Source organism: Nymphaea colorata, chromosome 2 (assembly GCF_008831285.2).
Source record: "Nymphaea colorata isolate Beijing-Zhang1983 chromosome 2, ASM883128v2, whole genome shotgun sequence".
Taxonomy (NCBI): Eukaryota; Viridiplantae; Streptophyta; class Magnoliopsida; order Nymphaeales; family Nymphaeaceae; genus Nymphaea; species Nymphaea colorata.
In genome coordinates this window covers 18853824-18867641 of record NC_045139.1, presented here as the reverse complement: position 1 = coordinate 18867641, position 13818 = coordinate 18853824, and the positions used below count along the sequence as shown (strand labels likewise).

The window sequence follows — 13818 nt, the reverse complement described above, 5'->3', positions numbered from 1 at the left end:
GAAAAGGGTGAAAGAAATATATGGAATCTCAAGATTTGGAAAAGCCAAGTCCCCCGAAAAGCTCGGTTGGTTGTCCTTTATTGCAATGCAAAGCAGATCGCCCACGCAAGACAGAATGAAAAAAACCAGGTTTCAATTTTTCCTAAAATAGATGTCCTCTTTGTCAAAGAGGAGTACAATCATCACATTTTGTTTGGCTGCAATTAAGCGAAGGAAGTGTGGAAGGGTGTTGTATATAAGTTTGGCAAACAAGAAGCCCAAGGTCAGATTTTGGTCATGAGTTTCACCTCCGGTGTAAACAAAAATTTCAACATGTTTGGTTGTCTGATCTTAGATTCACGTTCTTAAATCCTAAGGATCTCAAATCTGAAGCTATCAAACGCCCCCAAAGAGATTCCTGAGGCTTTAAGGCTAGGGCCCGAGTATTTAAGTCTGCTTTGGTTCTTTCTATAACTTTTTCAGTTAAACGGATTTCCACGTTCCAAAATTCAAGAGAGCAACAAAAAAGAGTGACATGAACAGGCTTTCACCATTTTTACAATACACATTTATGAGAGAAATTGGAGTAAGTCACTGTACAAATGGAATAATTTACCATAAGCTGGAGTTGCAAAATTAGCATCTTGATCTTGATGGTTGACTCCGACAATAGGATGATGATAGAACCTGCATCGTTTCGATGTTAGATCTACAAGTTATAGGCACAAGATCATCCGACAGAATAAACTTTTGACAAACATCATCAAGTATTCTAATTTGACATGTTTGAAAGTTCAACGGTCGCAGGAGTGGTGAAACCATGTTCTGATGTATGGAAAAGAGGAATTCTGGAGTCCTTTTATGGGACTCCACCTCTCCAGCTTCCCCAACAGTTTAATTCCCATGATGTCGCTTCCACTCGCTTTGCAAATGCTCGGATATTTCTCTTCATTTTCCCAACAGGTTTCCCAACCATTTATTTTGTTTTTGCCAACAACCGTCAAAACATGACAAGTTCGCCTGTCTACAGGTTTTTTTTGTCCTTTTTGGTGATTAGAGCCTTAGCGCTCCCATTTTGTTCTTTGTAGATATAACCTTCTGATAATAAAGGTTGGGGGCCTATCACCTGCAGCTGGTTGCTAGAACCTTATAGATGTGATCCTCAGAGTGATTTAACAGAAAACATTTATCGAGTCAATTGTGTTACGAGCTCCAATATGTCATGCCAATCATCAAAAAGTTCATGCCTTTTATGACATCAAATATTTGAATAGTAGTAAAGCACGCTTTATATTAAATTAGTATTGTGTAAACATGTTAGAAATATTCATAGTGTGTTTAAAATATTTTTCAACAAGAATTTCATTTATCTTATTCTTGTTCCTGCCCTAATGGACAGGGATATCGCCATTTGTTTCTCTACAGGGACTCAGGAAGAACAGCTATACATTAGACCACTTAGGTCAAGACACTTTAATAGATTATCGATATATCTTGTGCAATCTAACCTTATACATATGATCTCCAGAGTGATATGATTAAGAAACATATGAAGACGATTATTTCATGCATTTCCATTTGTTTTTTAATCATAAAAAATAAATAACAGCTTTTACAACAGCAGAAATAGTAGAAAACTCAATATTTTTATGAAAACAATTTGAATCAAAGCATGATTTACCCAAAATTAGTATTCATAATTCATAAAGATGATACGATGTTTATATTTTTTTTAAATAATTTTAGAAAGAATTATTAAATTATCTAGTTTTTTCCCTCGCCAAAGTGGTTTGGGAGATAGTCGTTCCTCGATTAATATGAGGAGGATTATATTCTAAGCCACTTGGGTCAGGGTCAAAATTCAAACCCGTATAAAAAGTATGTTCAGGGAAATCAAACCTTCTAGATAAGATATTTTCAGTAATTTGGTAAGAAATATATGTTAAGTCAATCGTTCTACAAGTTCAAATCTGCCATCTTAATCATGAAAAATTAATGACATGATGGTAGAAAAATCAATGCTCAGGAAAAAAGTTCAATTAAACTCGTTTTGTGCTAATTTAGTATTAATAAACATTTTAACCACCAGCAATTTTAAAACAAAATGGAATAAGCACGAGCTGATGTACCTGATAGGTCTTGGGTCCCTTCTTAAGAAGATATCCAACGCTGTTCAAATTATCAATAAATGTGTCGATGTCTGGAACCCTAAGGCCAATCTGGTCCGCCAAAGTGTACATTTCCTGATAAAAGGAAAAGATAGTTAAGCTCTCTATCTATAAATTGTACAGTTAATCAGAACGTCGTTATTTGACTTCTCTTGGAAGAAAGGCAGCCTGTCACCAAACATAGGAAGCATGCCGCTACTGATACAATGATGAAAAGCGGACTTAAACATTGGAACTGAAAATGCACAAAGATAAACGCGCCCATTGATACATAAAATGTACACAAATGGACAGCATAGGTGATGGGAGATAGAAGTTTGTGCTACAACCATACTTAAACAAGTTTAGCTCCATAAATAACAGAAGGTTGCGAACACCGGTAAGGAAAAAGGAAATGTGAACAACATTAGTATTTTCAACTGTCTGCATTTATAATATTATAGGAAACAGATGAACTTCAGATGAATGCAGGCGTTTTATGAAGCTTACGGATACTGAGAAACAGTCCTTGTGTTGTATCTCTGATTGTTGATGGAGAGCATTGAGAAAACGTTTCGCCTCTTTCTCTTTACTCATCCCACCACTGCGAGCAAAGTCCACGGTACCATGCTCATCGACGTATTTGTTGTATAATGATTCTTTCATTATTTCGACTACATCCTGTTACAGAGCAGAGTTATCGCAATGTAAAATATACAAGATACAGAGACACGGAATCCTTTTTTCCCTTTGATAGTGATCAGTTACTCGAGGATGAGATTATAAAAGCCACAAGATTCATAATAATGATGACCCACACACGAAATATAAGTATCTCTCAGGAAGAACTCTAGTTCGTCCATAATTGATGTGGAACAGTTGCAGAAGATGAACAGGTCCAACAGAAAGGCATCAGAACCATCAATTCATTTATTAGTTATTTTATCTATCGGTTTGCAGAACTATATCAACTATCAACCAAAACACCGTGAATTTGAGATAGCACAATATAGGCTAATGGTAATCGTTCCGTTTATTGGAAGAGGCAAAAGTTCAATTAACATTTAGGCTAGCCGCTGAGTTAAGCCTAAAGCGTAGGCAAGACCGCATGACTGGGCAGGTGCTAGCGCATTAAGTGGTCCAACAAACACTAGTCAACACAAACACATTAAACCAATGTAAATTAACTTATTTGCATGGGACAATAGTCAGACAATAACATAACACAACTAAAAATCACAGTTTCTTAGTATAAGAAATTATGCAAAAAAAGGAAAAGCAGAAAAAAAAATTATGAGAAACCAAAAATTGCACAGGTAAACGTTATATAGAAAAGTAACAAGTGACAAATATAAAACACCAATTTAACAGAAACATAGAACATTTCACTTAAACAAAGTTCCATTAAATAAAATAAATTTAAGGTCCTTAATACATAAGACTATAAGAGTAATAATTCAAGTGCAAAATTCTAAAATTCACTTGGTTCTTCCCTTCTCTTAGGTCTTTCGCAAAGAAGTCACATGGGTGAAAGTATGAGCGCAGGTGTAGGTACGGAGATGCAAACATGGCAATTTTAGAAAACATGGGTATGGGGTACAGCAGGGTAGGATGACGCACTTACTAGAGCATCTTCTGCTATAATCTCTTCCCGCAGTTCTAGTCGCGCACGAGCTTCCGCCAACCTTACCAGGCTCTCAAGTTGCCTTGCAGTTATAGGTGTGCTGTCAGCTGAAACATTGTAGCCCCTCAGCTGCAAGTAGAACTTCTTCAGAATTTCTGCTGCTGATTTTGACATCCTATCACAATCTAAATGGCTCAGATAACATCCAATTCACCAATAAGATACCACTAAATTTCAAGTAACTTCCCTACCACCTGGGGAAGATATAATTTCTTGCATAAGTGATATACTTGCGCAGAAGTGGAACAGGCAAAGGAGCAAAATCTTTGTCTTCTCTGGGATCAAGCCTCAACCTTGAAGCAAGAGACCCACCTTTGAAAACCAATTTTCCATCTTTGTCACTCTGCAGAGCTGTAAAATTTTGAAGCAAAAAGGAGAGAGAGAGAGAACTGTCCAGTCATATTTTTGTAAAAAGCAAAATGCCAGCTGTCAAATATGTACATTTGGTACCACGTCCATCAAGTTTCCTTGGATCCTGGGGACATTCTCCACATCCAGCACGAAGCTGCATTATGAACATGGGTAGAATTATATTCAAGGAGAACATTTTTGTACTCAACAATAGTGGCATGCATCGAAGATGTTCTAGAATTTATGCATGGGCTCCTATCCCATGAAACAGCAACAAGTAATACGTACTGCAATTATATGATCAGATAAACGTTTATCCAAGAGCTCATCAGGTTTGTCCAGCAAGATAAAGACCAAATCAAAGCGAGAAAGAAGTGCAGGGCTCATCTTCAAGTTTTCATTGACTGTCTTTGCTCGGCTGCATTGAAAGGCTAAATATACTTAATTTATCAGAAAACAATCTAACCAAATGGCATCTCCAAATTTTGCTATTTCCTAGATGAGAGATAGTTCATACAAAGGCAGATAAAAGGGTAAATCAGAGCAAACTCAAGTAAGCACAATAAGCGAACAGCTAAGGGAAAACCAATCAGAAAGTCTCACTCTTCAAGAATTGAAAATACATTAAAGGAAGAAAAGCGCTTCCAAAAAAAAAACCCATACAGGCCATATTACAAGTATTTAAAGTCATTGGAGCTAGCCAACAGCTGGTTCGGCTGAGTAACAGCTGAAACAATAACAAAAGACGGAAACTAAAACTTATAAGAGAAATAAAATTAAAAAATTACATCAAAAAACCTATGTACAAGATATATACAGATATACATAAATCATATTTAATTTGGAAAGTTTGTCAAAAAGAAACTGAAATCGATTGGAAGAGATCTGCTAGTTGCTATTCTGAAGGGACAAAGAACAGCTCAATAATCTTTCAAAGGTATTCTTCTAGAAAATAAAAAAAAAATTACATATATATATATATATACATATATATATATATATACACACACACACACATAACATCATTTACCAACTAAGTTGTCAAAATCGAAAGACAGGCACAGGTCATTCAAGACTGTAAAAAAAATTAACTGGGACTGATCAACCTAACTCAATGCAGGTTGATTGACTGCAAATATACAAATGCACACATTTATATGGAAATAAATACATATATACCAAGAATGCACATATATATTTGATTTTGCAAATTGTAAGTCAGGGGTTAGTCAGCTGGAAAACAACTGGGCTGACTAATTGACTAAATTAACCAACTGGTCACAGGTTTGAAACACAGACCAATTGATAACTAACTCGGCCAACTAGTCGGGATTTTGACAACTAAGTTACCATATAACAGCATAGCAGTTTGGCATTAGGTCTCAAATAAGAGATCCATTTGATCAACCACCCATAACATAAATTTATGAAGCCCATACAATAGCAGAATGATCTCAACTTCAATCACTCCTTGACTCCTTTGCCTATAACAAAAGTGCACACTACTAGGAGCATATCCTCATTATGTCTGAAAACTTACATTAAATGCCACAAAAATCATATCTGCCTGCAGACACCAATTTTTGAAAAGTAAGCAGGCAGGTTTTCAGCCCCAATGTAGTCTTTACCTACTATGATAGTCTTTACCTACTATGATACAAACCTTAGTACATCTATAGCATATCTATTTGTTCTGTTCCAGTACATAAAGTTTATAACTCACCACATGTCATTTCATGTGAAATGCTCTTTACTTGAAGTAATACGGCATATTGAAGAAAGAAGACAGTGAGTATTCCATATGAAATATATTACATCACAAGTTCACAACATACAATTGTTCACTGCCAAGTACCAAATATCATGATTATCATCAATCAACAATAATCATCATAACCTTCAACTTCATCCTCATCTTCATTCTCATTTTCTTCATTAATTGTTTCAATGCCTTCAAATAGAATGTCCTCACCAACATAATGAGTATTTTTCTATAAAACTAGCAAAACCTCCCTCTGCCACAACTTTTAGAGATGTTTAGAAAGTGGGAGGAAGGAGCTGTTTTAAAAAGAAGCATGAAAAAAAAGGAGCATTGAGCCTCTTTTTATGTTTTGTCCTCATATCGCATGCTACGGGTGATGCCTCTATGATACAGGGCCATATCGTGTATCATAGCCTTCATAGGTATATGGTATAGGTTTGAATAGGTTTTTAAAACTTATATGATACGTATCACACAACACGGGCCCATATCATGTGATATAGATGACATTGACCATAAGCCTTGCAGCAGAAGTCATAACTTTCCTCAGACGCTCGTTTTCTTTGGTTTTATAAGAATAAAATAATCAGAGTGAAGAATCTCAATATACATGTCAAAGTAATAATGCTCATCACATGTGATGCATTACCATATACTCTAGGCAGTAGGCACTCATAAACAGGGAGAAGAATGATCTTTTGGCTTAGGGTGCAATAGCAATAGGAAAAAAAAAATGATCCCTGCATATTCAAATGATGACTTGGTCAGTGAAGAATTTGTTACTTGTAATGGCCACCAACAGGATTAGCAGCTGCAAGGATGGATGCCCGAGCTGATAAACTGGCCACAAGTCCTGCTTTTGCAACAGAGACACACTGTTGCTCCATGGCTTCGAGAAGTGCCTATTATAACCTCACAACTGAACTATGTTAATAAAATAATAAGAAAAATATTCAACTCTGTCATGCAAATACATATGGTACCTGATGCTCAGCAGACATCTTATCAAACTCATCGATACAACATAATCCACCATCCGCAAGAACCATTGCGCCTAGGCACAATTATAAAATGAAAGTCAATGCAATGTAAGGAAGAATTTAGATAAATGAAATCTAGGACCTACCAGCTTCAAAAGCATAGTCACTTGTTGCTGGGTCTTTTACCACAGCTACAGTAAGACCAGCATTTGTTGTTGCATTGCCACAAACATAAATACCACGGGGGACAACAGCAGCAGCTGCCTGCAACAGCTGGCTTTTACCTAGCCCTGGGTCACCTGAAACAGGAAGCTCATGCTCCTCAAATGTGTGTCACCTGCTTGAAATGGATGCAGTATTCCAACTTTCTCTTTAATGATTTGAACAGGCAAATCAGAAAAACTAACCTTGTTCTCTATATTTAAAATGAAAGCAAAAAGAAAAAACAAGATTGGCAAATGATGGACAAACTTATGCTCAGATCATAAAATTGCCTGAACAATCCCAGTCATACAAAGAATGAACTACAATGAAATAGAAACAACATATACTGATTTCAAACTTTCTTTCGTCTTTACTTTCATAGTTCATTCAAATTAACATGAGATGCCCCTAAAAGAACCTTTAAAAGACATTTTTATTACCAACGATTATGACATGAATATCTCCACGTATAGGAACCGAGTTCTGATCCATGACATGCTTTCGCACACCCCCAAACAATGCAAGGGTTATTCCAGCTGTTACAGTTTCAAATAGAAAATAAAGGGTTGCTTTAGTATAAACTCAACTCACAATAGACCCTATTACAACAAAGTAGATTTAAACAAAATAACCAATAAAGCCATTGCCAGAAGATGAAAATTGAAGCCATAGGCAAACTGACGCATTAAGCAGAGTGCTGTCACAATTTGATATGAACAGAAATAATTGACAAGCATGCCCCTTAAGATATCTCACCTTCATTGTAACCTTATTACCTAGTTAAATAGAATTGGTACCAACACGAAATTCTGTAAGTTGCACAAAATGCTAATTAGTTGTTGTTTAATGCAAGATTGCATCAAATGTTTACTGATGTTTTGCAACCATTAGGCCAATTACCATTTGCCCCTTCTCAAAAAATTTATTTACCTATTGCTTCTTGTACAGGTAATCCCTTGCTTACATTACGTGCAGGTAATGCCTTGGTTACTTTATTTTGGTCTGGCCTTCCATTTTAGTAAAACCATTGTCATAAATATTGCTCTCAAGAAAATATCAGTCAGGTTTTTCTCGGGTATTTCGGTGAAGTTTTTCTCCGGAAAATTTCAGAAAAAATCTTAAAATTAGAGAAAATAAAAGGAATGAGAAACTAATAATCAGGAAAAATTATAGTGAAAAAAATACGAGATTTTCATTTTGGCTGATATTTTCAAAATCGCGTGATACTTTCCCTTTTTCTTGTTTTACTTGTCTTTCTCATAAATATCGCTAGATTTTCAAGAATCTCATGATACTTGTGATGGTGATTACAACATAAACATAAATAAAAGAACACCTTCATTTGAACCGATCAAGCATATGCAGAAAAAATGAAAGCAGAAAAGGTCAACTTCTCAACTCCAAGTTGAAAGCATCTCAAAGCTCGGAGATTGTCTGGTTTAGAATTGTTAAAAACTATACATCATTTTACAAACAAAAAAAATGCAAAGGAATTCTTTCTCAGTTGTTTTTTTTCCCATTCGCATATCGAATAACAGAATTTAGGGTATCAATTTGCATTTAATAAGGCTACTGCAATTTGCCCATTTTATTGCAATTGATGTCACGTACCAGAAGAGATTATGAACTGTTCATTGTTAAGCCATCTGTCACAGTTAGAAATTTATCGCTGTTAACATTTTACAAACCATTATTACAACAAAACAAGTAAATGAAGATAATAGGGCCCTTTTACCATGAAATGACACTGTGCAGTCAAACTGATGAATAAAGATACTACATAGGATGTGTCATCATGGACCAAAGTAGCTTCACCATTAAGTTCTTACAAGCTTTATCTACCTTTGACAAGTTCATGCCCATAGATTGATGGGCATATAGAATGAAGTATCTGGCGAAAAATATCAGATCCATGCTCTTGTAAGAACCTTGCAATGAATTCCAGGTCCCTAGGAGAAAATTTGTGCAGTTCATGAAGCTCTTTGGCAGTTCCATTAGTAACTTGTAAGTCTTTTGCAGATGGGTTCTTGGAGTTCCTTACTGAAATGGCTTCTAGATACAAATAATACAAACCCTGATTCTTGTTTTTTGATTTACCTGAAAATATAAGTAACTTGATCATAAAAAATGAATTGTACCATATGCATTCTACATTGCAGAGTGTTTTGAAACCAGAGAATCAAATTTCAGGAACTTCATTAACTAATTATAAAGAGGGACTTCTGCCAAAAGCAAGAAGCTGAGAAGGAGCAAAACAAGCAAAAAACTTGCATTCAAACAGAAGTAAGAAGATAAACAAAAGGTTTTCCAGGTTCCATAAAAGTAGAAAATAAGGCAAAAAGAAGAATACTCCTTACAGATTCAAACAAAATAGGCGATATGGTACGATCAAGAAAATAACACAAATTAAAGACAAAATCATGAACTGAAAGCAACCATAAACACACCATTGCTGTAAAGTATAAAAACCAACATTAAAATGTACATCCATGACTAAAGACAGTTGCAAGCTAAGGAGCAACAGGAGATTTTGACATCTAGAAATGGTTGCATATCTAAGAGTGACCATTGTATGAACTATTTGGCAACAAAAGTTGGTCTTTGCTCACAAAGCATGACAGAAATTTGCAGATCAGATATGTAAAGGCATAAGCAGCATGGTCTCCATTGAAGTAAATGCTACTAGTATGAACCCCAATGGAAAACTCCCAGAAGATACCCATGCAAATGTGAACTGCAAAATTATCTGTAGTAAGTTGTCATTTGTCAAGTTAGCATCAACTTACCTCATACACACTTAATAAGGATCATAACTGATGCTTCTAGTGTCATGAGTTTTGCTTACTTGCAAGGAAGTTGTCAACTGCTAACCCCAACAAATGTGCTTCATTCTAAAATGCAACCAAAATGTTTGAACACATTGGAGATAACATGCATAGTACACACATACATACACAAACGTAGATAACTACATACAGGTACATAATCACATGCACACATATTATATGGATGCATCACATGGATACATCTGAGGTTTTGAGGATATGGGATGGGTTATGCTTGACAAAATTCCAGAGTGACTTCTTTTCAAGGCATAGACTGGAAACTGAAATGGAATATCACGGGTACAATGTGGCACCATCATACACATGCAATATGTTATAATCTTCTCTCCTCACCTTATGGGATATATACATATACATACAGACATCCATATCCATACACATACATGATATATACATACATATAATACACACACATATATAATGATATTTTAGTGGTTATATTAATAACATAGTTGACAATTAACGTATTACAGTATAAGGCTAACTTTGTTTAATATATCAGTAACAATAATATTACTTACAAAGAACATTATATAAGATTTTATGTATACCAAATTACCAATGAGAAGTAATAAATACATGTTACACCACATGTTAAGATAACAAATAGTAAACAGAAAAATCCCAACTGCATTTTACAACATATAAAATGATATTTTCATGGTGCATCCTCGATTTGTGTTGTCATGCTTTTATACATTAAGAACTACATAGAATTTCATATTCATAACAGCGATCCTAGCTTCTAATCAGATGATAGTGGCAATACACATTTTGCTCAACTAAACTTTCCTTGGTTCTTGATAATAGTGGCTGGTCTTCATTTCATCTGTAATGCTTATGCTTTTCAAACACCTTGCTCTGCTTATAAATTTCATGGACTTTCAGTCATCTGCACAACTGAAGTATAAAGGACTGACTTGAAGCACATCTCTTGCACCTCAAAATGAACACAAGAAAAGTACAGGACAAGTAGTCACACTAACTATAATTGGATAACTCAGATAACATATCTGCCAACTATACATAACATGTAAGGAGTATCCTTTTGCATTACCTCCCTTGATATCCATGTAACTGTTTATGACTTTAATGATGCCAGTGACAGTCATGACATCGCCTGGTATGCATGAATCAACAAGGTCTTCAGTCAATTCACATTCAATTGTCCGAGGCATCCTGCCTTCCTCGTGGTTTTCGGCTCTGAGCAGCTCCTGCAATCTAAATATGAAGAGGTCAAATGAGAATTTTTAAGATAGCAGATACATTGTCTTTAATACAATAATGAACATTTAATGTAACAGTTGCCTTATTTTCTGAGAATCCACAAGCCGAGCTGTTGAACGATTAGGAGTAAAAGTTCTGCTTTTGCAACCATGATAAATGCAAGCTGCTGGTGGTGAATATTTTCCATCAGGGAACATGCGCATGATAGCAGCTCCACACTTTCCACAGGTAAAACTCATTTGTACAACTAAAGGCTTGACAGTGCTAACCTTGACAACAGTTCCACGAATAGAAACAAGCTTTCCTGCAAGTAATGCACAAATTGTTAATTCCCTCCATGCAGAATCTAAGAACTATTGACATCTCTTTCTTGGCTGCCTAAAAGCAAAGAGGTCTTACCAATATACGCAGCTTTTAAGCTCTTTAAATTGATCATTGACTCAAAGTGATTGTACAACCGAACATTTATCTTTTCCTGATCTCCCAAAATGCACTCTTTACCCTGATAAACCAATAACTGATACATATATAGCAGAGTGTTACATAAACCGTGCTTGAAATGACTAGCTGATCTCTATGTTAACCGTTCCACAAGATAAAGCTCTCAAACCTAAGTCTGCTACCTCATGAACAGCAGCACCAACACATAAGAGAGCTTCCTTGGGGGCTACTTCTAGCGCTGCATATAATTCTTCATCTCTGCAACATTCTTTTATGTGCTGAAAATCGAGTGGTAAATGTACTATCCCATCATCGTCTTTAACCTGACAAACAGAAACTTCCAAATTCCATCTTTAATCCTGAAAACCATGTCAAGATAATACAGATCGCAGTCGCATGAAACACTTACATCTCCTCGTAATCAGTTATCCTCAATAGACAACGTAGTGCATGAAAGGAAATTTAAAGTAACAAATGAGGAGCACCCGCAAATCTAGGCCTTTTTCTATTACAGGAGAAGGCTTGGAAAGTAAACTAGGAAGTACTTTTTTATTTTCTGATTGAAAAACAGGGGACTCCAATAATTTTCGGAAAAAAAAAGGCCGAAGCCTGGAGTCATTTGATAAGGACTCAACAAGTCTATATGAAATAAAGATATCCAGGCCGGCAGTAGAACACTGATCAAAAACAGTTGCTGGTCATTAATCGGGAAAATTAAAGAAATGTATCTCACGCAATCAAAGTCTGCTACTGCTCGAATGGAAAAACATAAAATAAAATAAATAGAGCCGTGAAATAGTTCGCCAAGAAACGTGCATACTTCAGCATCATAATTTCAAACTACCTCCCTTAATAAATCGATCGGTCAACATTACGGTGCGACTAAGAAGCCCTAAAGCTCGAAAAAAATATGAAGAACGAACACAGAACGACTCAGGAGTCGCAGCAGGAGATAAGGATTGCGAGTGCGGCCTCTACCTGGGAGAGGATGGACTCCTCTCGCGGCTGAGAAGAGACGCCGAGGCTGTCGCAGAGCTGGGAGATAAGCTTGAACCTCCGGTCGTCCTCCGAGAACTCCGTCTCCGGGAAGTAATTCGGCCATATCCTCTCCAGAACATTCCCTCGACGAGGGCGATCGCACGTCCTCCCGCCAACCGTGCCGTACATCTTCCCGCTGGTTCGATCAGCGGGCCCTCGACGCTTCCGTTGCGCCGGAAGGAGGCGGGGGCGCTTTCTTGGGCGGGAAGGATCTTTCAAAAGGGGGCGGGAAAGGAGGCGGCAAGGATGGTCTTTATACCGACCGCTTGGTTGTCAATGGGTCGGGTATATATGACACTGACCCAAATCTGAAACCATCTTATTCGGATCTAGTAAACAAAACTCGATCCAATTCATAATTGGATTGAGATTCAATAGTGCAGTTTCACCAAATTTGAAGGTGAATCGCCCTGATGGGCTCCAGTTCAAGTGGTAGGGTGTTATGTTCTTGTATCGTGTAAAGAGAGTAAGTTCTACATGGCAACCTCACTGTCTGGCAGTGGAGGACCAGATTATAGACGGATATATTGTTGGGGACAATGTCCAAACTAGAATCATGTTATCGGGTTCGGTCCATTTCGTAAATCGCTGGATCCAACCAGAAACCGAACCTTTTACGTGCAACTCATAGATTGTTCTCGCTCGCTCCTGGTCCACCTTTAATCTCTTGTTATTTGTTAAAAGCAAGACTGATTGTTCAAATAATACATAATAAGTATTGGAGTTGCTATGCAATGATGCAAATTTTGATTACTATTATAGAAACATGCTAAAGAACATATGTAGTATGAATGTATACTCTGCCAAAAGCTGACAGCAAGTGATAATTAAATGTATACTGTTCAAGCGCTAATACTAGCAAAAAAAAAAAAACAAAACAAAACAGCAACTCAGATTTTGGGGAAAAAAAAATAATTACACTTATAATTTAGAAATTTTTTAATTTGGCCCTTGGTGAAATTTTGAAAAATACTGTTTGGCCCTATATAAATTTTGAAAATACCATTCTGTCCACCCAAAGAAAATTCTCTGGCTTCGACTCTACACTACACAAGGGTAATATTAACAGCCACAGAAGTGGATGAGGTTTTATGACTTCGTGTTGAAGAAAGAAGAAGGATTGTGAAACTTACAACTTCTCACTTTACAGAATGACATC

The 13818-nt window shown here is 36.5% G+C and overlaps 1 protein-coding gene across 3 annotated transcripts; it reads right to left on the bottom strand.

Annotated features, from left to right (window-relative positions):
• Positions 1–450: 450 nt before the first annotated feature.
• On the bottom strand, positions 451–12870 carry LOC116247107 (probable DNA helicase MCM8). Of its 3 annotated transcripts, none has more exons than XM_031619068.2 (17): positions 12600–12870; positions 11804–11944; positions 11580–11697; positions 11262–11484; positions 11011–11174; positions 8950–9204; positions 7548–7643; positions 7050–7202; positions 6907–6977; positions 6707–6825; positions 4450–4579; positions 4252–4315; positions 4005–4161; positions 3751–3925; positions 2637–2807; positions 2109–2222; positions 451–666 (listed from the first exon to the last, which is right to left on the bottom strand). In XM_031619068.2, the coding sequence occupies exons 1-17, from the start codon at positions 12786–12788 to the stop codon at positions 616–618; spliced, it is 2391 nt and encodes a 796-aa protein (XP_031474928.1). In that variant the 5' UTR covers positions 12789–12870; the 3' UTR covers positions 451–615. The 3 variants fall into 3 exon arrangements, 2 of the variants coding, with proteins under 2 accessions (XP_031474928.1, XP_031474929.1); XM_031619069.2 differs by having other exon boundaries at positions 4261–4315; XR_004170796.2 differs by lacking the exon at positions 451–666 and having other exon boundaries at positions 2114–2222; positions 3747–3925.
• Positions 12871–13818: the final 948 nt, after the last annotated feature.